This window comes from Ictidomys tridecemlineatus, chromosome 7 (assembly GCF_052094955.1).
Source record: "Ictidomys tridecemlineatus isolate mIctTri1 chromosome 7, mIctTri1.hap1, whole genome shotgun sequence".
Lineage (NCBI taxonomy): Eukaryota > Metazoa > Chordata > Mammalia > Rodentia > Sciuridae > Ictidomys > Ictidomys tridecemlineatus.
The window spans coordinates 179,983,842-180,010,510 of NC_135483.1; the positions used below are offsets into that span (position 1 = coordinate 179,983,842).

Sequence of the window (26,669 nt, forward strand, 5' to 3'; positions counted from 1 at the left end):
TAGGGAGGCCCTAAGCAACTTATTGAGACCCTCTCTCTAAATAAAATTAAAATCTCTGAGAATGTGGCCCAGTGGTTAAGCGCCCTTGGGTTCCATCCCTGATATCAAAAAATAAAAATAAAAAAAGGTTCACTCTCTTCCATTTCCTTTCACACGTAATGAATGTTCTAGAAGTGAATGAATATGTTTGAAGTGTCCTCAGTTTTAATTTATACTGAGGTCAAGACGGAAAGATACAACCCACCTAAACAAAAGCTCTTCAGGGGCCTTGATAATTTTTAAGAGGGTAAAGGAGTCCAGAGACCCAAAATTGGAGAGGCCTGCCCCTCGTCCACTGCTGTGCCAACCTGGGGGCCCCACCAGCCGGTCCAAGTTGCTCTCCCGGCCACTCTGCAAGCTCAGTGGAGGACTTGAGGATGTGGGGATCCCCCAGAGCCCCTGTGCTGTGCTGAGGCAGCCTCCGTGGACCACACACCCAATCCTTCTGAACACGGGTGGCCCAGCTGAGCTCGCTCCACGGGGACCACCTGAGCGGCACCCGGAGATTCTACCTCGCAGCCTCTGCTCCCCTTTACTCTGATAAACCTCACCCCTTCAAGGGGCATCCAGCCCCCGCCATTCTCAGTCCCCATGGCTGATTACAGAAGGTTCCAGAGGCAGCTCTCTCAGAACCAACAGGCCTGTGCCCCAGGTTCTCCCTGAGAACGTAGGGAGACGGAGTCTTCGTTCTACTGGGACCAGCCAGCTGATGGGACTGAAGGCTCGGAGCTTCCTGTGACCCCATCACTGGGACAGAGTCTGCCTGAGTATTGGGCCAGCCCAGGACGAGCGAGGGGAACAGATTCCCCATCCCATCCCTCCATGCCCTGGACCGGCTCTGCCTGCCCTCCTCAGCACTTGGCCTAATAAACGCCATTTTTTTTCTTGAATAAATTTGAATTGAGTTTCTCTTCCAGATGAAAGAGTCCAGATGAACAACCCAACAGTGACCAGAGGTAGACTCAGGTGTTGGGGAAGTTGTTGGGAGAATTTGGGGTGAATCAACCACCGGAGGAGGGAGAACTGAATCCCCCTCATATCTGATGCCCGCGAAGGGTCCCTTTCTTCCAGAAACCCCCCAGACAACACCATGCTAGATGACACCATGCAGTTTTTCTTTAAGTTTTATCATTTATAAAGCCATACAATGGATCGCGAAGAAACCGAGGCGCTGTACAGGAGTGGGAGATCCAGCGTGGGGGTCCGTACATTCATATCCAGGACGAATAGCATACATCAGAGTTTATACAAGGTGGCAAAGTTATAGGCACAATGATACAAAATATAAAGTATATTTCCATCTATATAAATACACAGCGGGGTGTGGGAGGACCCTGGGGTACTCGGGGTTTTCTGCAGAGGACCTGGGAGGCGGGGTGGGGGTGCCGTGGTAAGGAATTTCTGACATTTGTTTTGAATGACAAGTCTGAAGAGAGGAGAGAAAATGGGTGGGGGGGGACACAGCAGGCACACCTGGGCTTGCACACACACACACACACACACACACACACACACACACACAGACCAAACACAGACCCACAGGAGAGTGTCACTCCATTTAACACTGATTAGAAAACAAGCTTGGGACATGGCTCTGCAATAACCTCGTTGCTGGGAACGACCCAGGTGTGGGAAACTGAGTCCCCTGTCCTTTCCCACATTTACAGGGGAGACAGGAAGGAACAGGTCTGCTGAGCCCAGCCCAGGGGGCCGGTCCTCGCTGCCACCCGACGCTGAGACTCCACCAATCGCTGGCCCTACAGGCCTCCCTTCTGATAGCTCTCACCGCTGGGTCACCTTGAACTTGACATTCTGCCATGCACCACCTCGGACCCCTACCCCTAAGTGCCCTAAAGAGATGAGCCAAACACACACACAGACGTCCACACTTGCACGCGCGCACACACACATCCTGTGTTACCTCTGGACACGGGAACACGAGTCTCAGCATTCCAGGGCCTGGCCCTGGGTGAAGAGGTGGCCCTGAAACTCTGCCCCCCAGCTCTTAGAAGACCCCAGGGGTGGGCAGGGGTGGGCTTCTTAGATGGGGGTATGAGGTGGGAGAGTTCCCCTCCTTTCCCTCCTGAGAGCCCCCTCATAGCAGGATGCCACACAGCTCCAGGGTCCCACCACCCATCCTGCCTGGTCCCGACCATATCTGGGGGTTCCTGAGAAGTCAGGGAGAAGAGTCCTCGGCAGTCAGCGTCCTCAGCTTTCAGAACTCCTGGGGGAGAGGGTCAGCACCGAGATGGCTCAAAATGCCTGTCCCCAACCCAGGAGGCGATGCTTCTGTCCTCAGACGCCTGGCTAGATCAAGGAGCCAAGACACCACGATGGCGGGGGGTACCTCCGTCACCCCTGGAAGCCACAAACACAGCTCATTTCCCCAGCTGCCCTCTGGGGTCACCTCACCATGGCTCTCAGGCCCAGCCCTTCCCTCTTATTCTCCCTGGGCCCCAATCCTTGCAGAATCAGAGATGTCCCCACCATGCCTGTGGCGGCCAGCAAGGGCAAGGCCCAGGCCTGCCCCAGAGACCTGCTGGACAGGCAGAGGCAGCACCTCGTGCTGACCACGTGTCTCCCGCTCTTTCTTGCCTTTTCTGCAGACCCTTCCCTGCCTCAGCTCCCATCAAGACCAGACAGCACTCTCCTGCTGACAACAGATTCAACAACACACAACAGGCAAAGGGCCGGGAGGGGGAGAGAAACACGTATAAAACGATAACAATGAGTCAAAGTGCTCTCTCTTAAAGGAAATCTTTGGCAAGCATAGACTACAGCACACAGTGATGTGTGTATATGCGTGCATGTGTGTGTGTGTGTGTGCATGTGCGTGTGTGTGTGTGCCGGGTCCACCTGTGAGTCACTGGGCAGGGCGGGGTGGCAGGCCACCACGTGGACCCCAAAGTGCTGATCCCTCCACAGGTGTGCTGAGCGCGAGTGGCCAGCTCGCCAGCATCTCTGATGCCCCCCTGGCTCACACGTGGCTGGCCTGGAGGCTGTCCAGGCCTGAAGGGGCTGAGGGTGGGCAGTGGCTAGGCAAGTGTAAAGGCTGACCCCAGACAGTCCCTGTGCAGGGCGGGCTTCCGGAGGGTCCTCCAGCCTCCAGCCAAGAAGAGGCAACCGACCAGGAGGAGGCTGCCGGCCTAGGAAGCGGGAGAGGGAGGTATTTACAAAGAAACTGGGTGGGGAAATGTCTCCGTCTATCTTAGAGGAGACCTTGAGTGCGTTAGGGAATAAGGAGAGGTGGCTTCAGATATTTGGCTTCAACAACTCAGAAGGAAGGGCACTTTGGAAGGACCTAGATCACCAAGCCTGGGACTTCCCCTTTGGGGAGCGTAGCGGGGGCTCAGCCTCTGCCCCCGTCTAATCTAGACACTCTCTTTCCAGCTCCCAGAGACGCACACGTGCACCCGTGGCCACACACACCTGGTCCCCAGCATGCTCACACAAGCGCCTGTAGGAATGAAGACAGCTCCCCAGATGTGCAGGGAGCTGACCGCTGGGCCCTAATTGACAGAGAATCAGGGGGCCAACACGATGCAGCATACGCACCCCACCCCACCCCACCGAGCCCCAGCACGGCCCAGGGCAAGGAGATGCCCAGCCACGCCACGGACAAAGGCCCCTCCACTCAGGCTCTACTTATATGTAAAGAAAGGGACGGGGACTGGTTTCTGCTCAGGGAGGCAACAGAGCAATCTGGGAAACAATAAATACTTTTTGTCAATTTACCTATTTTTTAACCTTTTCTTATATTTTATTAGCTTACAGATTCTGTCAGTATGTCTCAGGTATATATTATATATATTTATATATCAGTACAAAGCCACTCTTCAGAGGGCCCCTGTGGGCTGAAGAATGGAGTCCTGGTGAAGTTTCCATTCTGGCTTAGAGTTCCTGGGTGGTGGCCAAGGGTCTTCCCCACTGCCCAAATGGACCCTTGGTCTTTTGACCTAAATGCATGCTCTTTGTCCCCTGCTCTGTGGGCAGTGTGGCTCTGCTGGGGAAGCCAAGGCAGAAGGGAGACAGCGAGGCTGTGGCGTGATGGGGAGGCCCTGGGATGCTCTGGAAGCGGCCCTGGGAGCTTTGCTGATGTCACCCTGAGCAGCCCAGCTGAAAGGCGCCTGCAACCAGTCAGACCTTGAGGCTCTTACAGAGGGGACATCAGGACCACAGGTTTCTCCTGGGGCCTTGCTGAGAAGGGAGCTGAGAAGCAGATTCCCCAGGATGAGCCCCAACATGAGGACCTTGCAGGAAAGACAGGGCAGGGCAGGAAGTCACCATCTCCAGCGCCCCAAAAGGCAGCATGCAGATAAGCAAGGCTGAGCTAAGGCTGGCGCTGGGGCCCTGAGCCCAGGAATGGGGCCGAGCAGCAGGAGTAAGGCAGAGCCCCGGCACTGGCCAGAGCGGCCTGCCCAGCCAGCTGTGAGCCACCCGTGGTGGGAAGGTGTCAGGGCTCAGCAGCCACCTTTCCTGACAGTCCTCCTCCCTACGGACACACATATCTCTGCTTCCTCACACCAAAGCCCGGGGCTCCGGGTCAACCAGCCACGGAGCAGGGGTGCACTTCCCCTCGGGCCAGGGCCTCTGTACAGATCAGGCTGGTGGCACCCGGGGCCACTCGAGTATAAGTACAGGGACGAGGAGGGGGAATCCTAGGTACTCCTGCAGGAGAGGGCTCTGTCTCCTCCTGCTGCCGTGTCACCCCCAACCCTAACCTTCTTTGGACAGAATGCACGTGTGTGCTAACCCAGGGGACAGAGACGAGCAGAGCTGTTTACATTTCTAGCAGACAGAGGCGAGAGAAATCAGTGTGTGAGGGTGTGGGTGGGGACATACAAACACCCACGTCACAATGCATCGATGGCCCAGCACGGGACGGAGGGGCCTCGGGTCTGGCCTAGTGTCAGAAGGAAAAGCTTCTCTGCGAGCTTTCTCCCGCCAGCCTTGGGGCTCAGCGACCCGCCCTCAGGTGGCCAGAAAAAGACTCTCTTGGCTTGAACTGTCCTTGCAAAGCAGGTGGCAAGGGACACAGAGCTTTTTCATTTTCCCCCCAAGATGTGGATCCCAAGGAGGCCCGTGGAGGAGCTGCGTCCTCGCAGAGGGGGCGGGAGTGAGGGGACCTGGGTGGCTTAGGAGGCTCTGGGAGGCTGCCGTTTCCATCTGCCCAGGAGAACCTGCGTCTTCTCCTCCATCTTTTTTTTTGCTTTTTCTCCCTCTCCCCTCCCCTCTGTATTTCACTTCCCTCGCCCAACGCTACACTTTCTTCTCTCCTTCTCCCAAATTAGCCCAAAGTCCTCCTTGTGGATTCGAGGTGGTCAGGATTCAGAGGTCCCCTCCCCAGGTGCCCCGTCCCCGCTGCCCTGGCCCTGGGCAAGGGGTGCGGGCTCATCTCTTCTGGCCGGTGCTCTGCATGACCTTGGAGACAAAGTTGACGATGGCCGAGGCAGGCTGCTTGGGGTCGAGCTCGGCAAAGAGGTGGCAGGCGTTGTCTGTGGTGCTGCCCTGCTTCCGGGCCACGAAGCCAAAGAGCCTGCAGGGGCGGGAGAGGGTGGTGGGCAAGAGGGGAAGACAGGAGGACCCTGGCCAGGGCACGCCCAGCCTGCCACGTGGCGTCCCCAGCCTCCCCAGGCCTCAGGGACAGGGGGGCGCCTGAGACAGAGCCCTCTTGGTTCCCCCGCAGCAAGGCCCAGGCTGGGGACAGCGTCTCGCTTTGTTTCAGGGCAGGCCAACGGTCCCCTTGGAGGGGTGGAGCGGGACTGGGGTGAAGGACAAGACTGGATAGTTCAGGGTGGGGACCAGAAATAAAGTGGGAGCATTCCTCAAGCAGCCTCTCCCAGCCCCACCCATAAACAGCACAGAAGCAAACCAGGAGGCCGGGGGCCCAGCCAGGATGGGGCCTCCGCACCCACTACGCACCCAGCAGGCACCCACCACACACCCGCCATGCACCCGCCATGCACCCCAGGAGGTCAGGGAGTCCAAGAACGAGCAGGTCCTCCACCCCCCCCACACACACACAGCCACCCTGTCCAGAGGCTGGGAAGCTCAGAGAACCCAAGGGGGAGGGGACCCCACACCTGTCCCCTCCAGCACCAAGATGGGAGTGACCTAACATTCTCTCTTTGCAAAACAGAGTTAAAAATACGAGGGCAGAGAACAGAATGTGAGCTCGGGGCCCCTCCCAGCCAGGGTGTTGCTAATTAGAGCGAGATGGGGAAATCGGGACAGCTGGAGATGCCCATGGACACCCCTCTGCCTCAGACGGCACTGCCCGGCTAAAATTAGCCAAGTCACAAACACACTCTCACACACTCACACACACACACTCACACACAGCCCTGTACTTCCCACAACTTGACTCTTCCAGCTTGGTTTCGGGAGCTGGAATAGTGCCCAGGTGTTGGAGTCCCTGGGGTCCACAGGGCAGCCCCCCAGCTCCTCCCTGTCTGGGCTGGCTAGGGCTGTAGTGCAGTGGGGGTGACCTCAACAGGGTGGGGGTCATCTCTGAGCTCCCATCACACAGGCATGCCAGCCTTGTCTGCCTGCTTCTGCCATGACGGAGACCTGGCCAACCCATGCCTGCCCTGACACTGCCACCTGCCCCCGCTGCAAGCCCTGGCCTGCCTGGCCGGCTGGCAGGGACACAAAAAAACATGGGGACTCAGAGTCCTCGATGATTATGAGGACTGAACAAGGCCAAGTCCTCAGCGTTGATCACACCCAGATTCCTGGTCACTGGAGGTGGCCTGGCTGCCTCTAGTCTCCTTTCTTCAGCCAACAACCATTCAGCAGCCTCTCTGTGGGACACTCAGCCCTGCCCAGATGGCTGGTCAAGCTACCTCCTCCCATTAAACCCATCTCTCTCCTACCTTTCAGCCTGAGCAAACTCTACCTGTCTTTTAAGATCCATTTTAAAGTATTCGTTCTTTTCCAAAGCCTTTCCAACTCTGTCCCTGACAGGACACACTCTCCTTTGCTAAAGCCACACACGTGGGCTGTACTGTTTCTCCAGACTTCAGTGACATTGGCACAAAGATCCTTGCTGGCCTTTCCCCACCCCAGGCTCCGGATTCTAAACCTGCCACCCCCCCCCCAACCTGCTGGTGGAATAGGAAGCCACACTTACTTAGCAGGAGCACCTCCCTCTGTCTTCATCCACCTGTTGAGAGAAAGTCAGCTCAGGGTAAATCCCTGCACCTGTCCCCAGAGCACCGCCCACTCAGACCAGACTCTCTGGGGCAAGCAGAGGCGCCTGGACCTCTGCAGGATAGAAGCAGCCAAGGTCACCCAGGGGCTTTCAAGTTGGAGCAAACACTGCCAGGCTCCCTCCCACAGTGTGGCGGGGAGAAACAGGGTCAGGGTCCGGGTCAGTCCAGAGGGGGTAAAAATGGGCATTTGAGTCCCAGGAGGGTCTCCAGATCTATGAAGAAAACTCAAAAAATGCCCAACACAATTAGGCACACTCCCCTGGACACAGGCGGATCTTCCAGGTGGACTGAGAACTCGCGCACCTGGCTCATGTACACACGCTCTCTCCAGCGGCGTGAGCTGGCTGAGAGGGAAGGTGTTTCCAAGAGACTTACTTTCTTTCCTGTGGATCCAGGTCACAGAAGGTGACAGTGTTGAGGGGGTAGTGTCTTCGGAAGAAGAGCCTGTGGTTCAGACATCAGAGAACAGAGAATGAGCATGGGAGGGTCTGCTTCCTCCAGCCCTCGGCCTGCGCCAGGCCACCTCGCACTGTGCCTGTTGTGGGTCACTGTCTCACAAAGCAAGACGGCCTGAGGCGCTCACATCGGAGGCCTGAGTGATGCATAGGGACAGAGAGTTGTGCCATAGAAACAAGCCCAAAAGCCAGAGGCTGGAAAAGAAACTGACACTGAGGAATGAGAAATGGGGGGACCCTAAAGGAGGAAGGAAATGAACTGGGGTCATGGTTAGGAGAGAGCCTGGGAGGAAAGACTCTGCTCCTGGAAAGAAGGACCTTTTAAACAGTTGTATTGAAAGCTGACTACCTGGTTCAGGCAGATCCTTGTAGAAGGATGGAGGGAGGGATGGAGGGAGGGAGGGAGGGAGGGGGGATGGAGGGATGGTGGGATGGATAGATGAATGGATGGAGGGAGGGATGGATGGATGGAAAGATTGATGGATGGATGGGTGGGTGGATGGAGGATGGATGGAGAGATGGATAATGGATGGATGGATGGATGGATGGATGGATGGATGGATAGATTGATGGATGGGTCGGTGGGTGAATGGGTAGATGGATGGGTGAATGGAGGATAGATGGATGGAGGGATGGAGGATGTATGGATGGGTGGATAGATTGATAGATGGTAGGTTGGTGGGTGGATGAATGAGTGGATGGATGGATGGATGGGTGGGTGGATGAATGGATGGCTGGATGATGGCTGGCTGGATGGATGGAGACACACACAAATTAAGGGATAAGTAGGCATAGAATAGATAGGGAATGGATGGATGGGAGTAAGTAGATGCATGGACCCATTGATGAGTGTGTGAACAAGTGGATGGATAATGGATCAATGGATGAACAGCTAGTGTGATAAAGAATGGAAGCAAGATAGATAGATGGGAGAATAGGTGGGCTGAGAGGTGCAAGGGTGAGCGGTGGTGAGTGGAGGATGGGCTGCAGGAAGGAGAGCCCAGCACAGGAGCAAGTAGACGAGGCTTACTTTCTCTGGTTGTCAGTCAGTGTGATTCCCTGCGCAGAGACCTTGAAGTGAACGATAGTGGCAGCTGGCGTGGGGTCAGCAGCCAACGTCTCAGATGTAGCTTTGGAGATGGCCTGTGGCCCAGTGAGTGACTCCATATCCACGGAATTGACGAAGAGTACATTACAGGCTACAAGAAATGGACCCAAGTGGGAATCAGGAGGGCTGGAGTCGGTGGAGACGATACCCCAGGTCCACTCTTGAGGGAAAAGGTAGCAGATCAATTTCAGGGCAGCCTCGGGCCAAAACATCTACACAGAGGAACATAATCTGCCTGGAGACCTCCGGGCCTGGCAGACTTCCACCTGCACCTGCAGGAGGCCCGGGCAGGAAGGTGGAAAGAGGACGTGGGCAGGGGTCCAGTCTCCAGGGACCACTCACCCGCTCCTTGCTTCAGCAGGTCAGAAGTCGAGTTGGCAGGGCCCGAGCTATCTCTGGATTCATCTGTGGGGTCTGAGACAAAAATTCGCCTGGTAATTAAAACCCTAGAGCTGGAAAGAAGCACGGTTGGGCTGGGCCTAAGGTAACTTCTGCAAACGCTTTGTGTCAAGGACACGCTCTCCACGGCTGGCCCCGGTGGGAGTCACTGGGTTACCTACAGGTGGAATGTTCTACCACTGCTGTAAGAACCCAGCACACGGGTTGAGAGCTCTGGGCCCAGGAGAGCTGGGCTCGAACCCTCACCCCGCCACTTGCTAAGTGGAACTCATGACCCAGGGTTTTCAAACAACCCATATATAGTGTTAATCCACTGCCTGGCAAAAAGCAAGCTTCAAACAGCAGTGGTGTTGCTTCTGTTTATGCTTAAATTCATTCAACCACCCACAGAGCACAACCGTAAGCTCAGGATTAGTAAGAACCGAGCGATAGACATGTTAAGTAGCTTGCCTTTACCATTTCCCAATGTGTAGCTATATCAAAGCAACACATTATACACAGTGCATACTACTGTTTTTATTTCAACTATACCTAAATAATTTTTTTTCATGGTATTGGAAATTGAACCCCAGGGGCACTTTACCACTGAATTACCTCCCAGCCCTTTTAAATTATTTTAATTTTGAGACAGGGCTTTGCTAAGCGGCTGAGGCTGGCCTCAAACTTGTGATCCTCCTGCCTCAGCCTCTCCAGTAGCTGAGATTACAGGCCTGTGCCACTGAGTCTCCAGCACTAAAACTTTAAAAAACAAAATCAGAACAACAAATAAGCATCGAGTCTCATTTGTCACCAGTGTTGCTTACACTTTGGCGTGCAGCCTTGTTAAAATGCAGATGGCTGGGCCCAACCTAGAGTTCCTGAAGAAGTGGACCTGGAGAATGCCGGCATTTAACCAGTTCTCAGGGGATGCACGGCCTGCTGGTCTGGGGGCCACGTTTCAAGAACCACAGGTTTATACAATTCAAAGTCAAACAGCTTTGTAATTGCTGGACTTCCACAGTAAATTCCATAAAAATGTAATTTAATGGGTGTCTAAACTGTGTGGTTAATAACGCTGCTTAAGTTGTGTTGGAACTTTTAAGCTAATAATGTTGGCCAATTATTATTAATAATTCAGTGAACTGAACTGAATAGATAAAAATCATCAACTAATATTGGAGATCTTATCTCAACCTCTAGGACATTCTTCTCCTGACTCTCCCACGTCCTAGGCCTTCCCCGGGGATGAGGCTTATTCTGAGAATTCAGTATGAATTTCTTAAAGGCTCCAGAGTATTTTCTAGAACCATCTGGAAAGACAACTTACATATGCCCCTGGAGTTCAACTCTTAAATAAACTTTTCCTTCTCTTGGGGGGTACCAGGAATTGAACCCAAGGGCACTTAACCACTGAGCCACCTGCCCACATCCCCAGCCCTTTATTTTTGATACTCTGAGGCAGGATCTCACTAGGTTGTTCACAGTCTCGCTAAGTTGCCGAGGCTGGCTTGGACTCGTGATCCTCCTGCCTCAGCCTCCCCAGCCACTGGGATTACAGGTGGGCACCACCACGCCCGCAAACTTTTCCTTCTTTTTTATCAGGAAAAAGAAGTGTGTGAGAGAGAGGTTTTGAGTTTCCCCATGTTGGCAAAATGGCCAGTGCCCTCCACCCCTGGCCCACATTCTGGAGTGGCTGGCAGGGCCAGACACGAAGAAGGTAGCTCAAGGGCACCTTTGGAGCACGGCGAGTCTCACGTCCTACCTCGGTTTGGAATGACGAGCTTGCAGGGCAGAGCCAGAGGGATGATGGAGTGCTGGTAGACCAGGGCGGACAGGGAGCCTGCGGGACGAGACAGCGGCTCAGGGGCAGCGCTTCTGGGAGTCAGGGGCCAGCCGGGGCCGGGCGCAAACGCCAGGAAGCCTCACCCCACCGGGCTTCTTTCCGTGTGTGTGTGTGTGTGTGTGTGTGTGTGTGTGTGGCTAGAGATGGAACCCAGGACCTCAGGTGTGCTTGGCTACGGAGCTACCCACAGCTTAGCTTCTTCATCACCCCTCTCTTATCCACAAATTTTCAGAGCTGAAAATTCATGCCCTCTTTTTTTTTTTTTTTAGCAAGACCCAGGGAAGAAGATTCCAAAGACTCCCTCTAGCAGTCATATTGTGACCTAACAACTTCCCTTTACAGTTCCTCCTAACATCTTTTCTAAGTCTCTCCAGTGATGACCCCACACCCCTCCCCCCAAAAAAGAAACAAACAGGGTAGAAGCATTGGAGAATTGTGGGATCGAATCCCAGGCCAGTCACTTGTTATCTGTGCCTTCTTGGGTAAGTCTAACTAACAGTTCCCTTGTGCGAAACAAGGACGGTGCCATCTACCACACAGGATTACGGGGGAGAGAACTTGGGGACCTGAAGCAGGACAAGATGCTGAACCCCTCTCCTGCAGGGACAGTGGTGGGGGCAGCTCACCAAAGTTCGGCTCATTGGGGCAGCCCTTGAGCTTGACTCCTCTGGGGCCGGTCTCGATTAGGAAATGTCTCACCAACTCATGGGCCAGATCTCCTGGGATGGAGAGAAAGAAATGGGACGCTTTTCACAGAGTCCCCCCACGGACTCCCACAGCTGCTCTACCTCTTCTCCAGTGCACGGGGCTGGGGTGGGAGAGAGGGTCGCAGAGATGGGGAGGCTGGAGCCTGGGGCTGCAGAGACCACCACTGGCCCCTCCAGAGAGGCCACCGTCACCACCCAGGGCACGCTCTTCTGGAGAGCCGTTTATCAGGCACCAGCTCTCTGAGACTCAGGTCCTGCGCAGCACCCTGGGGCCTCCCAGCACCCCAGGGCTTGAAGAGCCCGTGAAGATCCCACAGTCTCCGGAGGAGGATGTCACCTTTCTTATTCTGCTGCATGATGGTCGGAGGAGGCGAGGACACCTTCATGGCCAGCCCATAGGCCCCCCGGAAGGAGTGGCTGTCGCGGATGACGAAGGCCCCTGGCTCCTGATCCTTCAGGAGTGCGATGGCTGCGCCAGAGGAGGGAAGAGGGCACGTGAGATTGGCGTCCCTGGCTGCCTAAGTGCCCTGGGGGCCCCTGGAACTTTGTTTTCTCTTGGATGAGATGACATTCTTTAAAGTCAGAGTGTAAACACTCCCAAGGGCCCTCCTGGGCTGAGATGGCCAGAGAGTCAACACTGGGGGCCACGCAGCCTGTCGCAAATACTCAAGTCTATGGCTGCGGCTGGAAGCGAGAGACAGTCTGTAAACTAATGGGCGTGGCTTTGTTCCAATAAAACTTTATTTACAAAGACAGGCAGCGGGCCAGTGGGGCCGTCAGGCAGTCCTTGCTGAGCCACACCCACGCCCCACAGATGTTTCTTGAGAACCCATAGAGGGCCTCGTCTCTGTTCCCATATTCACAACTTCATTTGTTTCTACGAAATGCAAAAATCTCCCACATCATACAGATGAAGAGCTGAGGCTTCGTATGATCTTGGCTGTTCTTCTACTTTGTCCAGGAAAACCAAAGCTCCAATAAACTCTTGCAAAAATCATTCACACCAATGGTCTGCCAGCCTTCCCTTTGATGTGGGAAGTGCTTCTTACTGTCTGACTTCAATCCCAGCTCCCTCTCTGTGACCACTACCTACTGCAAAGAGGAATGAGTGCACTGTGTTCCTTGCCCAAGTCAGACACGGTGATCGGCAGCCAGCTCTGTCCTCTATGGACCCACAGAACCACCAGAACCACCCAGTCCTCACCTTGCTCTCTGGAGATCTCAGGCTTGTACCAATACTTGGAAGTGTCCTGGACAAATTTCACTTTAGCCCGGGTCTCAGGACTGTTGTCTGCAGGAGAAGAAGAATGGGAAGTGTTACGGATTGAACTCTGTTCCCTGAAAAGAGACGCTGAAGTGAGTCCTGACCCTCAAAACCCACGAATGGGGCCTTATTTGGAAAGAGGGTCTTTGCACATGGAATCCAATTAAGATGAAGGCACTCTGGACAGAGCCCTGGTCTAGGAGGATGTGTCCTCAAAAGAGAAGACAGAGACTCGTGGAGACAGCTCCATGTGAGGAGGGAGCCACACGGGCTGGCACAGCCACAAGCCAAGGAACACCAAGGACCTCCAGACCCAGGGGGACGTGGCAAGCTGGAGCCCATGGTCCCTCGGAACCCCACCAGGGACCAAGCTGGGTGCTGGACTCCTGGCCTCTCCATTTCTGCTATTTTAAGCCAACAAGAATATGGTGCTTTATACCCAGGGGGACACAGAAAGTAGTGTCCTCAAACATCACAGAGCACAGCAGGAAGAGACAGAGCAGGGACTTCTCACCCCCCCACTGCCTGCTGGGCATCCCACAGAGCCAACCCAGAGCCTGCCCTGCTCCCAGCACCCGTTCCCTAGCAGATTCCCCACACGGCTAAGACCCACCCTTCCCCCCGCCCCACAGGCTCAACCTCCCAACTGCAGGAAGACCCCTTTCTGTCCTCTCTTCCTGATCCCCCTCCTCTTTCCCACGTGGAAAGCCAGTGTTCTGCAGTCACACAGGGCAAAAAATCACTCCAACCCTGGGTCAAGTATGAGGGACTGGCCTAGGACCTAGAGGCTCTCTGCAGGGTGTCGCCAGGCCAGGTTTCTCGGCTGCTGATCCCTCCACCCAGCTCCTTAGCAGGCCTGGGGATCTCTCCTGGGGTGCTATGTTCTGGGGTAGCTCAGACGACTGGGTTCCGCTGTGCAACTTTACAATCAGGAGAGAGGCTTGGAGGGAGAGTGGCTTGGTGAGTTACAGATGGTGACCCACAGAGAGACCCAGGGCAGCTTCTGGGTCGGGGGTTGGGGTGTGGGGCCCCCGCTTTCCGGCCTCTTTCCTCATCCTTGTTCCTCATCAGCAGGTCCTATTGTGTGAATTTCTGGAATACAGCACCACATTTCAACATGCACCCCGCGTGCACTGGTCCAGACAGGGGATGAGCACCTCTGTCTCTTATCATTTCTTTAGATTTGGCACCTTTGAGCGCCGCTCTCCAGTTCCTCAGATCCCATTGGTTTTTGTAAACCAGAGAAGCCACGCTGTGCCGCAGAACCCTAGCACAGAACCCTCCTCACTGTTCTGCTCCTTCATCTTTGGGCACCAAAGAAACAAAAGGAAAGCAGAGGAGAGAGGGACCTTCCACCCCACACCTCCCTCTCCTGTCTTCAGAGCCTGGAGCCGAGGCCCTGCGCTAAGGACGGTGTCAGCTAAGGAGGCCCTGAGCTGAGACTCCAGGGCTTAGTCAATTTCCATTGTGTTCACAATCCCAGGCCTGGGGGTTTGTCTCTGGAGGGCTGGGAGGGGGCAGCTACTCTCCTGGCAGATGTATGCAGGACGCCTGTTGCCCGCCTGTCCCTGCTCTGGAGACCCTAGGTTAACGAGCTGTCAGAGGTGGCTGCAGCCCCCTAAGCCTTCCTGTGTTGACTCCACAACTATTTTAAGCAGGGAAGATGGTGGGAAACAGGAAGTGTCCAACTACTCCAAGTTTTGCCTCCTTCAAGGAGAGGGACTGGGAACCAGATGTCCCCAGTGGGCGGCAGGAAGCAGGGGGGTGCAGGGTCACTCTAGGTGTCGCAGCTTGACAGGCCCAGTTCAGGACCTAGGAGTGACACGGGGATCAGGGCAGCTGGGCCCGTCCTAAGCTGCCTGAAATATTCCAAATCTGCTTTGATCGCCTGGGGCGACCCTGCATGCAGACGGGTTCCAGTCTGCTTGAGAAACTGCAGGTCTCCTGAGGCCTTGACCTTTGGGTTTAGATAATCAGCTAACGAAGTGGAGGCAAATATGCCAAGTCCTAGGGATGAGTGAGGAATTCAACAGGCAAAGCTGCCTGGACCACAGAACAGGTCTGCAGAAACCAAGCCCTGGTAAAAACACCCCGTGTCAATCAGCCCCGGCCCACATCCTATCTGGCTGCCAGATCTGTTAGGAGGGATGTGCGTACCTGGGGCTGACCAAAGGAAGCGAGGCACAGGTTTGGAAGGCACACTTTCAAAGTTATGCTAAATCACAACAGCCCTCAAGATATGGCCACATGATAAAGACAACTCCAATAATGCCTAAAGAGCATTAGTTTGGGGGTAAAACAGGCCTGGACTGGAAGCCTAGCTCTGCCACTTACTAACTGTAGGATGCTGGGCAAACAACAGAGCCTCTGGAATCCTGAGTTCGCTCCTGGGTAAAAAGGAGTAATTGTACCTACTGGGGGGGGGGAGGGTCATAAGGATTAAGTAAGATAGTACTTAGCCCAGAGGCTAGCAAGAGTACATGCTCACCAGTGGCTTGAAGGTACCTAAGAGTAATGCTATCATGTCCGTCAACCTCATCCTCATCCTCACCCTGAACTGAGGCCCAGCAGGCGGCCACCCATCCCCAGGGTTGTCTGCAAAGGGATTGTCAGAACCGAGAGGAGGACAGATATCCTAACTCCTGGACTCAGCTCAGCCCCAGGAGAGGTGGACACGGGAGGAGAGGCCCACCTGGCATGGAGTACTTGGAGAAGTCGGGCAGCGTGTGGGAGAAGGAGACAGTGCTGCCCCCACTGGGACTGGACATGCCACTGGCCACCGGCGAGGAGGACACCTTCCCGTTGATGGTGGCGTAGTTGGGGAGGCTGCCTGCCCGGTCGCCCACGGACATCCTCCGCTTCTCTGGCAGGGCTGGTGTGGGGCTCCCCTGCCGGAAGGCCGCAGAATCGGGCGAGGGGGAGGTGGCGGGGCTGCTCAGGCCCGGGTAGTAGGCAGGGGAGAGAGGGAAGGAGGGTGTGGACGGGGCCTGGTAGCCGGAAGCGCTGCTCTGTCGGGACAGCGCGGGCCTCCGGTCCTCAGGGGTGGAGTAGCCACCGTAGGCCACGTGCCGGTCCAAGCTGGGGCTGCCAGGAACCATGGATCCAGACCCTCCCAGGTGACGGCCCAGGCTGGGGCTGCCAGGGCTGGCCACTGCGTTGCCATGGAGACTGGGGGTCAGGTTGCCTTGGTGGGCCCCGGGGTGCCGGCCCAGGCTGGGGCTCCCTGGGGTGGTGGCCGCGCTGCTCGGGTGGCTGGAAACGGTGTTGCCATGGAAACCAGGGCCGGGTGGACCCATGACCTGGCGGTGGCTCAGACTGGGACTGCCAGGGGCAGCCATGCTGGGGTTGACGGCCCGCCGGCCGAAGCCAGGACTGGGGGGCGTGTTGGTGCCCACTGTCCTGTGGCGGGCCTGAGGGCTCCCGGGCACCGCGTGGACACTGGCCACGCTGAACTGAGAGCGGGGCTGGCTTTCTGCGGGGCTGAATTGCTGAAGTGACGAGTCGGGGCTGCTGTAGTTGCTGCCCACGGTCGGGAGAGGAGAAGAGCTCTGGTAACTTCTCTGGGCCACGGGGCTGGGCTGCCCCAGGATGCCGGAGCGGAAGCTGGAATCCAACAAGGGCTGGGTGGGTGTCCGCGGGCCCTGGTCGCTGCTCTCCCCTGATGGGAAACTCCCCACTGAAGTGCTAGAGAGAGGACAGATTGAGAGGTCAGCAAATGGCAGTTAATGAAGGGGGTCCTGGAGGGAAGTACCCAGCTTCCTTCCAACCACTAATAGCAACCATAATAGCTCCACTTGCAGTCGGCCAGAGAGTCAGGGCTTTTACATCACCTCGTGGATCCATCAGAAGAAGAAACTGAAGGTCAGAGAGGTTCAACAGTAAACTCGGGACCACACAGTTCATAAGAGCCCAGGGTTTCAACTCAGCTGGGTCTGACTCCAAAGCCCACATTTTCCCACAGCACTCTGCTGACTACTGAGCCATAAGCCAAGAAATCTCCCTCATGAAAGTTGAAGGTGGCGTCCTGTTGAAGCCTCCAGCATCACAGAAACTCACTCTGGAGAGGGAGGCAAACCACCTGGCTCCCATTCCTATGAGGGCCACCTGACTGCGTCTCTGGGTTTGCTGTCATCATAAGCCCTGAGCAGGCAGGACTGGGCTTCTGCTCCTGGTTGGTTCAAAACAAAAAGGAAGGAATGGAGGGAGGGAGGGAGGGAGGACAGGAGGGAGGGAGGACAGGAGGGAGGGAGGGAGGGAATCAAGGGGGAAGCTCCAGAGCAGGGATTTCAGCTCATTATAGGGTCTGCCCTCGGCATCGGATCTGGCCACTAATGGAGCAACTGCCCTGAGTGGTAATGATCCTCCCATCACGAGGAGAACTGAAGCAGAGGCTGAGGGACTTACGGGTCTAAAGGCTGCATAGGGAAGGTCCTCCATGGGGAGATTAGATTCCATGAGCTCAAGGTCACTCCCAATTCTAAGATCCTGACAAAACTCAGTTCGTGTGGGACCGGGCCTGGAGTGCTTGCCACAGTTCAGGGCTCCGCTGTGAAGGGCAGCGCAGGCCCCTAGGGAGTGACACGGGGGAGCAGGCCCGCACCGCGGGGACCTGTGAGCTGGGGAGCAGGGATTCTCCTCATTGTTGTTTTCCTAGGGGGCCATGAGGGGCTGACAGATGACCTGCTCCTTCAGACCCACACGGCTACCCATCTGCAGTGTGGCAGTAGACAGAGGTCGACAGGGACGTGGGTAAGCAGCAGCCGCAGGGAGATGGCAGGCGGGCCGGGCCAGGAGTCCCCAGGGAGGGAAGGGTCCTCACACAGCCAGGGGCACCTCTCCGCTGCTGAGCCCTCCCCGGCTGGGTGGGATTGGCTGGGGCGCCGGGTGCGAGGAGGTGTTGGTGGGACTGTGCTCTAGGGGCAGACGAGAACCACGAGCAGGGAGACAGCAGGGGACAGGCAGGGGACAGGCCAGGACACAGCCTGCCTTGCACCCCAGAAGGGGCCAGAGCAGAAGGTCATTTCCCAGGAGGGAAAAAACTGGCTTCTGCGGATGCAGCAGGCCGAGCAGGGCGGGGCAAGGGATGCGGACATGGAGTTCTAGAAGATGAATCTCAGGGCACAGACACCGGCTTCCGGAGTCCTGAGAGGGGCCAACGGGGCATCGGGAAGAATGTGGGAGAAGTTCCCTGCATGGGGCTCCCTGTGGGGGCCACGGCGCAGGGCGAAATCCGTGTCTTTTGAACAGGGAGCCCGCCCTCTGTGGGGACCAGGCCTCCTGAGCCGCTGCAGCCTGTCAGGAGGCTGGGCAGGCAGGCTGGGCTGGGGTGCACGTTTGGCTCCAGGCTTCAGAACCCTTAGAGCCCAGAGGCTAGCTGCCTCCGCTCACCAAGCCCCCACCCCTGAGCCAGCGTAGGTAGGGCCTGCGGCAGAAATGTGAGGGGGAGGGGCTGGGAAGTTTGAGGGCCCCTGGGAAGGCAGGGAGGGGAGCGGGCTCAGAAAGGGAGAGAGAGGCATTGGGTCCTCCATGGGGCCAGCGCTGTCCTCCCACCCTGACACCCCATCCCCACCCCCCCCCACCCGGCATCTGCACTCCAGGCCTTGCCCAAGCTGGTCTCAAGCTGCCTTTCCTGGGCTGTTTTCGCCTCCCCGGGGCCTGAAGTCTTCCCTCCCCCGCACCAGCTTCTCACCGCACCCCACACATCAGCCGTCCCTCCACTGAGCCTGTGAGCAGGGACTGCCCAGCCTTCCTCTGAGTCGGATGCGCATCAGGACGCCTCCCCTCTCCTCCACCTGCACACCCCACTCTAACCTGCATCTTCCTGTGCTGTCCTTCAAAATGCTCTCTCCCCCCTTGGCCCCTCCACATCCTGCTCACCCCCTGGATTGCCCACAAAGAGTTCCAGCCCTCAGGGACCCTTCTGCTTTCCTAGACCAAGATAATGGCCCCTCGCTCTGAGCTCCAAGCACTTTACTTCTCCGTCAGCTCTTGAAGGTCTGGCTCCCAGCCAGCGAAGGGCGGGCACCACAGTGGTCTGGGGAGGAGACTGGGATGTGGGCGACATGGGCCTCCAGTCTATCCCTGCCACTGCTCAGCTTAGGAAACCACTTCTGTGCTTCAGCTGCCTCTTCCAGAAAGTGGGGACCCTGGGGCTTGCCTCCTGGGACCACTGTGAAGGTTCCACATCTGCACAAAGCTTTCAGCAAAGTGCTCGGCCTCCCGCAAACACCCACCGCCCGAGTCCTCCTTGTCCTGACACCTGGGGAAGGCCTCCTTCACCTGCGCACTTCCTCCTGCCAGCGCTGCTGGGGGAATGACCGCTTACTCACTTCCAGGCTCCCCTAAGGTCTGGCACTCAGGGGAAGCGCTCTCAAGGTGCCCTGAAGGGGTCTGCAAAGTGCCGTGGACCGGATGTGACTTCTCTGTGCCCACACCCTGGGAAGATCCAAGAGGCCTCAGCTGTCCCATCCCCGGCCGCGATTCTCATCCCTGAGTCTTCCCACCTGGACTTACCTGTCGGCGCTGAGGATGGGGCTGCTGGTGGACAGAGGGCTGGGGGAGACAAAGGCGCTGCCCAGGGTCCCATTCCTCAGGGGCGTCTCGTGGCCATAGGCCTGGGCAGCTGGGGCACTGAAGCTCTTGGGTTCAGCATCCTGAGGTCGGGGCCCGGCCACTGCCGTCCGTGCCACAGACTCCACGTAGCTCCGGGCTTCTGGAAGGAGCAGGAGGACAGAGACTGAGCTCAGATCCCCAGAGGTGCAGTGTGGGACCCTCCCAACCTGCCAGGGACACAGCCACCCAAAGCAAACAGGGGAAAGACAGCACAGGAACAGCCCCCAAAAGACATCAGGACACTTGACCGGGGGCTCCTGCCTGCCACACCCACCCTGTCCCAAGACAACCTTTAACCAGAGCCTGACTCAAGAACCTTTCCAGAAATGAGCCCCCAACTCCACCCCTGCACCACGGCCATCAGAGACTCGTCCGCCCAAGAACCAGGCCGTCTGTCCATGACTGGCACCCCCTTTGCTGACCCTGCTACCCAGGCCCTTCCAGGCTCCCAGACACCAGAGTGGACCCGGAGCTGCATCTGACCTGGCCCGTGTCCCGGGACAGCCCTGGGGTCCTCCCCAGGCCTGGAGTCAGACACAGGCTTGCTCACCTAGCAACAGGCCTGGGTCTGCCGAGGCCTGGATACCAAGACACGCCCACTGTCTCTGCCTGACGCACTTCGCATTTCTCAAGAGATGGACACCAGACAAACAGTCCCCAGGCGGGGCTGGACACTGTTTGCGCATCTGTGTCACTCCCACAGCACTGGGCAGTTCAGAGAGGACATTTGTACACAGGATCCAAGGTTAGAATCCAAAACTCCCAGGTCAGAAGAGGAGGGAAGGGGAAGAGCCAGAAAGGCCATTTTACAGATGAGGAAGTTGAGGCTGGGACAGTGACATGATGGACGCACAGCCGGGACCCAGGGCCCCTGACTCCCAGTTCAGGGCTCGTCTGACTCCCTCCACCGCCTCTGAGGCCAACTCTGAAACTAGCCCAATATTAAACAGCAAGAGGAAGCGGGGCACGCAGTCTCCAGGGACGTGAACAGGGACAGAGGACATGCCACCGCCTGCAAACCTGGCACCGTCCCTGTCCCACCAGAAGGGACGAGGCCTGAGCACAGGCTCCAACTTTGTCATACCCAGGGCATCCGCGGAGACCAGCCTGAGACACTTTGGGGCCAGAGTCCATGCGGCCCTGAAGGGGCCCTTGCAGCCCTGGCTGACCAAGATGGTCATGGTCACCGAGGGGGAGAAGTGCCCCTCCCCTGGGTCCCTCAGGGGTGTGAGGACTGGGGTTGGGGCAACTAATGCAAACCCCCTCCCCAAGCCCGAGGAAGCCCCCCACTGGGGAGAGGGGTGTTGGCAGGGGCCTGTGTCGCCTACTGCAGCCTCTTTCTGAGGCAGGCCCAGGCCCGACATGCTACACCCAGGCACACTGGCCGCCATGGACACAGAGGAGGGTGACCCTTCAGGCCAGGGCCCTTTGCAGAGGGGGTCCTGAGCCTGTGGTGGGGGGAGGCAGTATGTCTGCAGAGGGGTGGGGAGGGTGGTCTATCCCAGGCTGCCACAGGACCAGTCACCTGGGCCCCCAAGCTGGAGTCCAGCAGTGGGCAGAACCAGCAAGGCCTCCCTCAAGCAGCCCAAGCCGCCACACCTCCTGGGAGTCCCAGGCCAACAGAACAAAGGAGGCTGGGTTGTCCGCTTTGCAGCCCCAGGCCCTGCAGAGGCCTCTCTGATCCGGGCTGGTATGTAAAGGTCCCCCTAGTAAATATCTAAGGCGGGGCAGATCAGAGGGCCTCTGTCGCAAGTACACAGTCCTACTGTCCTAGCCTGAAAGCATCCGGAGACAATAGCTCAAGGCATGGAGATGACTATGTTGCAATAGAATTTTTCTCACAAAAATAGTTGGCAGGCAGGACCTGGCTGGCTGCCAGAGTTTGCTGACCCTTGATCTATCTAACCTGTCTCCTAAGCCCAGAGAGGTGGAGCAAGTTTGCCTAGAACACACAGCCAGTGCATGGCCGTGGACACCAGCATCCCAGTCTCCACATTCAGAGTGTCATCAGGGGTGGACCACAACAGGACCACTGTCTCATGGGGAGACCTAGAGCTGGCTGCTATCCAGCACGCCAACCACCAGCCAAAGGAGTGCCAATTCTGGGAGCTATGCATAATTACAAAAATAGCAGCCACGTGAGGGAAGCAGGATCTGAAGGACCGGAGCACAGTGCACTGGCCACACAGCTAGCAGGTGGCAGAGCCAGCTTGGGAACCTGGGAGGGACCCAGAGGCCACCTGACCCACCGACGGTCTGAACTCGGGAGCCCATGGTTTCAGGGTGGCTCCTTGTCCTGGGCTAGTAACCCCCTGTGGCAAAGGGACCATCAGAGTCACACCCAGAGAAAAGTGAAGGACACCCAGGCCAGGGTCCTCCCTGCTCATCCCTCACCACCTCAGGCCGCTCCACAGCTTCCCAGGCCCTTCTGGGTGCTCAGCACGCCTCGCTCAGGTCCCTGCAGCACGTGGCACCTGTCCTTTCCCACCCAGGACAGCAAGGGGACAGGGCTCAGGGGTGTTCCCCGTGCCCCACACAGCACCTGGCCCACAGCAGGCCTCGGCACGTGCCTGTCCCACAAACTCCGACCCACAAGCCCACCCTGCAGCCCGTTCCCACCGAGGAAGACCAGGGGCCCGAGACGTCGCACTGGGTCTCTCGCTCCCTGGAGTTCAAGGTGAAGCCTGCTCAGGTGAGCCCTGCGGGTCTGTTCTCCTCTCTGACCCCCTCTCCATCCTCAGCCACTGTCCCGCTCCTCGGCCTCCCTAGTGCTGCTTCACCTACTGCCCACCAGGCCCCTGCCCTGTGGCTCCAAGGGCTCTGGGTGAGGCACAGGAGGTCTGGCAGGGGGAGGCAGGGGCCGGTGGCTGCATCCCTGTACCCACGGCCGCAGCCCTGGTGGCTCTCCCCAGCCCTCCCCTGTTCCTTCGAGGCTGGGTGCTGCCGAGTGCCCAGGGCTCTCCCTGGTTTGCAGGACTTTGTAACCCTGGCTCAACTCTCCTCGGACGCCATAGTGGCTTGGCAAGACCTTGGCCCACACTCTGGGTAAGCAGCTCAGTCACCCTCCACCCTGCTTCAGAGAAGGTCCAACAGCAGGAGGAGCCTGGGCCCCTGGTGGCTGACCCCCGGTGGCCTGCTAGTCCACTGCCTTCTTCCAGCTGAGCTGTGAGCGGGGAAGGTGACAACAGAGGGCTGGAGGGACCAGGAGGACCTGGCTCCTCCAGCCCAGGGCCGGCTCCTCCTGACCCTCAAGGGCACTTTCTACCTCCCCCAGACTCCAGCTCAGCAGAAGGGCCTGGGGCTGGGGTGTGGCTCAGTGGCAGGGCTCCTGCCCAGTGTGTGCCAGTGCCTGGGGTCCCGCCTCAGCACACAGGGGGGAAAGAGAAGGAGGATTAGACCCCACTGAGTCCCTTATCCAACAGCACACAGTTAAAAGTATAGACCCTTCTGACCGCACTGCAGATCCTCCCACGATACCCACCTGCCCGGCTCAGCCCTTCTGCCTACCTGCTGGGGTCTCCGCCCTCCCCGGGGTGCCGCACTCCATCTTCATATCCTCGGTTGTAAAGGCACAGGGCCTGGCACGTAGTATGTGCTCAATAAATCTGCATCAGAGGCTCTGCCCCAGGACACCCATAACAAGCCTCCAGAGGTCACTCCTAGCCCCCGTCTTCACCGCACTGAGAGCCTACCCTGACTGTCCCCTGCCGTGGAGGCCGATCCTGATGTCCACCTGTGCTCCTTCCTCAGTGCTTCCTCCCCTCCTTCTCTCAAGGAGAAGGGCCCTGGGGCCCCACGCCCAGTGAGGTCACCATTCAAATGTTGAAGTGTCCCTTCCACCCAGCGCAGTCACTTGGAAAGGAGCAGCCTCCACTCCCTGATCCTGCGTCAGCGCTAAGCTGTGCCCCTGACGACTGTGGGCCTGGGCGGGTCAGCTAATCTCCCCGGTTGATAAAACGGTTGCTCTACCTTCCTTTCAGCACTGCTGTGATGACAATGACTTCTGTGGCCTGGCTGCTGCCTGTTCAACCTCACTCCATACCAAACACCCCCTGGCCCTGTGCTCCAGCCTCCTGACTTCTCTGTTCCTAGAAAAAACACACTGTCACTTCCTCCCTCGGGACTTTCACCTGCTATCGACATGCTATTCCCTCTCACCCCAGGGCCTTTGTACATGCCATTTCCCTTTGCTCTCCTCACATCTGAGTTTCACCAGCTTTGTGCAACTCCCCTCCACATCTTACTTCTTCAACCTGGGTCATGTTCTTTGCCATGAGGTCTCATGAAACTTTATCCCTTTCCTCCAAAGCACTTAATTCATAATTCTGGCTCCTGTTCATGCCTAGGCGCCGTAAGACTAGAAACCATGTCTCATACTGCTTATCGTTATGTCCCCAGAGTCTGGCACAGTCCTGATACACAATAGGCACACAAAATATTTTTTGAATGAACAAATCAAAGAATGCATGAATATATATAGCACAGTGATGAACAGAACAAATGTCCCCCGAATTCTTCATTTCCTCCAGCTGAATAATTCTCCCACTCATCATTTCCCCCCACAGACTTCTTTTTCTGAATTTCCCATTAAAGTATCAGCAGGGAAGTCAAGCAGAGCTTCCAAGGGTCAGCAAGGAGGTGCTGCCTGGGTCAGGAAATGCGCAACAGGTCGCCACGGCCTTGCCCCTGCCCCACCTGGCCCACTGCCCGGACAGCTATTCCGGCTCCCAGGCTGCAATCCTGGAGCCTGGGCCTGGAGGCAGGGGAGGGCTTGAAATGGCCACTTGACGGGAGGCCCAACTCCAGTTTGGTTCTGTCACCTCCCAAGTTCCCAAATGTGACCTTGGGCAGATCCCCCCGCCCCCCCTAACAGACCTCAGCTCCTCGTCCTGGACAATGGCAGGTGTGGGCACGGCTGTCTTGATCCCTAGGAACCGTCCCCTCCCAATTCTGTGGCTCTGGGACAGACGCAGGGGTGGGGGACTTGCAGCTCGTAGCTGAGGGTCATTCACAGGCCCACTTGGCGGGTCTCAGTTCGGCTCTGTCACCACCTGCTCCTCTGAAGAGCCCCCTCAAGGCGGGAGCCACAGCTGCCAGGCCTGTCAGCCAGGAGGATGGTGCCGCTGGGGACTTCTCACCTGACAGCCCACCTGTGCGCCCGAGCCTGCCAACGCGGGGGACCGAGAGCCAGCTGTGCGATCAGAGAGCAGAGCCACGGCCCGGCTCGTGCCAGCCGCCGCGCCCCAGCTGCGCCGGCATTTCGGAGAACCAGCAAGTTGGCCTCCAGCCCGAGAGACGGCCCCTACCCAGGTATGAAGCTGGGGAGGGCACGGAGGGGCCGGCTGCACGCTCAGCCCCAGGACCTGCGCCACGCCCAGGCATCCCAGGATGCCACCCAAACTCGAGCTGGTTGGACAGAAGCAAAACTTTCTGGAGCACTCCAACCGCCTGACCTGGTGAGGGCAGATTCAGAGGGGTCTGGCCGGCTTTGGGGTTGGAAACCAACGTGGTGTGTACAAAGGACAGTGGCCCCGGAGAACCACACAGAGTCCCCAGAGAAACACCCCCCTCATCTCGCCCACTGGACCTGAGTCCTCCTCTGAGTTCTGTCCCTAGTGGATCAAAGGCCTTCCACCGGACTGTGTTCCCTCTCTGCCTGCTGGTCACAATGCAAGGACAGGCGCATCCTATACAGGGGGAGGCCCGGGCCCCATGGCCTGCTAACTCCTGAAACTCTTTTCTTTATACACCAGGGTTCAACCCTGAGAGCCACATCCTCAGGCTTTTTTTATATTTTATTTTGAGACAGGGTCTCACTAAGTTGCTGAGGCTGGCTTTGAACTTGCGACCCTCCTGCCTCCGCCTCCTGAGCTGCTGGGATCATAGTCGTGGGCCACCACGCCCAACTCTTCAGAACATTGTGCAGGGGTGTCCCGCTGCCCTGCTGTGCCGGGTGGGTCCACAGCTTTCCTGACGTTCCCAAAGGCGTCTGAGATGTTGGAAAGACAGACTTCCTGCTGTCTGTGTGGATAGGGCCTTCCTGGAGGCAAGCTGTGAATCTATGACAGTGGCTCTGAAACAGGGACAACTCCCCAGGGGACACTGGCCATGTTGGAGATATCTTCAACAATCATGACTGGGTGCTGCTCTGGCACCCAGTAGGTCGGAGCCAGAAATGCTGCCAACCGCCCTTCAGTGCACAGGAAGCCAACAGCCAGGAACTGTCCACCCACCATGGCCACAGGGCCAGAAGTCCGGCTCGGACAGACCCCTCCAGACCCCTCTGCGTGGCTGTACACCAGGCTGGCGGGCACAAAGCCACTGGCAGAGGAAGTGACAGGAGAGACGTTTTTGTCCACAAACTGGCACCAGCTGGCGCCTGGACACTGGCTGCGCCTGAACCAGCGCCCAGTGGCTCCCAGCTCCCCAGACAGGATTCAGGTGGTGCCCGGGTGATATTTCATTGTCAGGGAGTGGGGACAGGAAGGCCATGTGCCTGGTCACTTGAGACCAGGTAAGAAAAGAGAGCTGTCCCTGAGCCGCCATGCGTGACAAGCCATTCCCAGACCCGGAGCAGCCGCACTCCAGCCGCACTTACCTTCTGGAAGCTTAGCCAGCTCCTTCCCCTCATCTTCCTCTGAGGGAAGAGGAGCAGGCAGCCAAGAAGAAGAGGCAGGAAAGAGGGGCAGGAGACGGAGATGGGAGGAAGAACCATTGGGAGAGAGAGGGAGAGGGAGAGGGAGAGAGAGAGAGAAGGGGAGAGACTGGTTAACAGGGATTGTTCCTGGAGAAGGAATCGGCTGAGTGAAGGAGGCCGAGGCCGAGAAAGAGCTGGGCTCTCCACAAAGAGCTCAGGGGAGGGCTGAGGCCCACCCTGTGCAGGACCCAGGAGTCCAGGGTGCAGTTTAGACACTGACGCAGGAGCCTGTCCCTCTCCCAGCGCCTGCGGCCAGGGCTCATGTGGGCCAGGTCTCGAGAAGCCACGTGCTGGCAGGTGAAAGGCAGCCCCAGCCCCCTTCCCCTCCCGTGGCTCAGTGTCCCTAGCCATG

The 26,669-nt window shown here is 57.4% G+C and overlaps 1 protein-coding gene across 25 annotated transcripts in view; it reads right to left on the bottom strand.

Moving 5' to 3' along the window:
* Window positions 1-1,147: 1,147 nt before the first annotated feature.
* Window positions 1,148-26,669, bottom strand: part of Tns1 (tensin 1) — a 208,781-nt gene continuing 183,259 nt past the window's right edge. For 19 of the 25 annotated variants that reach the window (XM_078017987.1, XM_040267778.2, XM_040267774.2 and 16 more), the window contains 12 exons: window positions 26,219-26,257; window positions 19,522-19,720; window positions 15,701-16,692; window positions 12,949-13,035; window positions 12,082-12,213; window positions 11,664-11,756; window positions 10,957-11,034; window positions 9,159-9,230; window positions 8,739-8,907; window positions 7,629-7,697; window positions 7,172-7,204; window positions 1,148-5,575 (listed from right to left, as the gene is read on the bottom strand). In XM_078017987.1, coding sequence (XP_077874113.1) covers window positions 5,431-5,575; window positions 7,172-7,204; window positions 7,629-7,697; window positions 8,739-8,907; window positions 9,159-9,230; window positions 10,957-11,034; window positions 11,664-11,756; window positions 12,082-12,213; window positions 12,949-13,035; window positions 15,701-16,692; window positions 19,522-19,720; window positions 26,219-26,257 — 2,108 coding nt within the window. In that variant the 3' untranslated portion in view covers window positions 1,148-5,430. The remainder of the gene's footprint in view (window positions 5,576-7,171; window positions 7,205-7,628; window positions 7,698-8,738; window positions 8,908-9,158; window positions 9,231-10,956; window positions 11,035-11,663; window positions 11,757-12,081; window positions 12,214-12,948; window positions 13,036-15,700; window positions 16,693-19,521; window positions 19,721-26,218; window positions 26,258-26,669) is intronic. The other 6 variants (XM_005330452.5, XM_078017993.1, XM_078017985.1 and 3 more) reach the window with 1 other exon arrangement.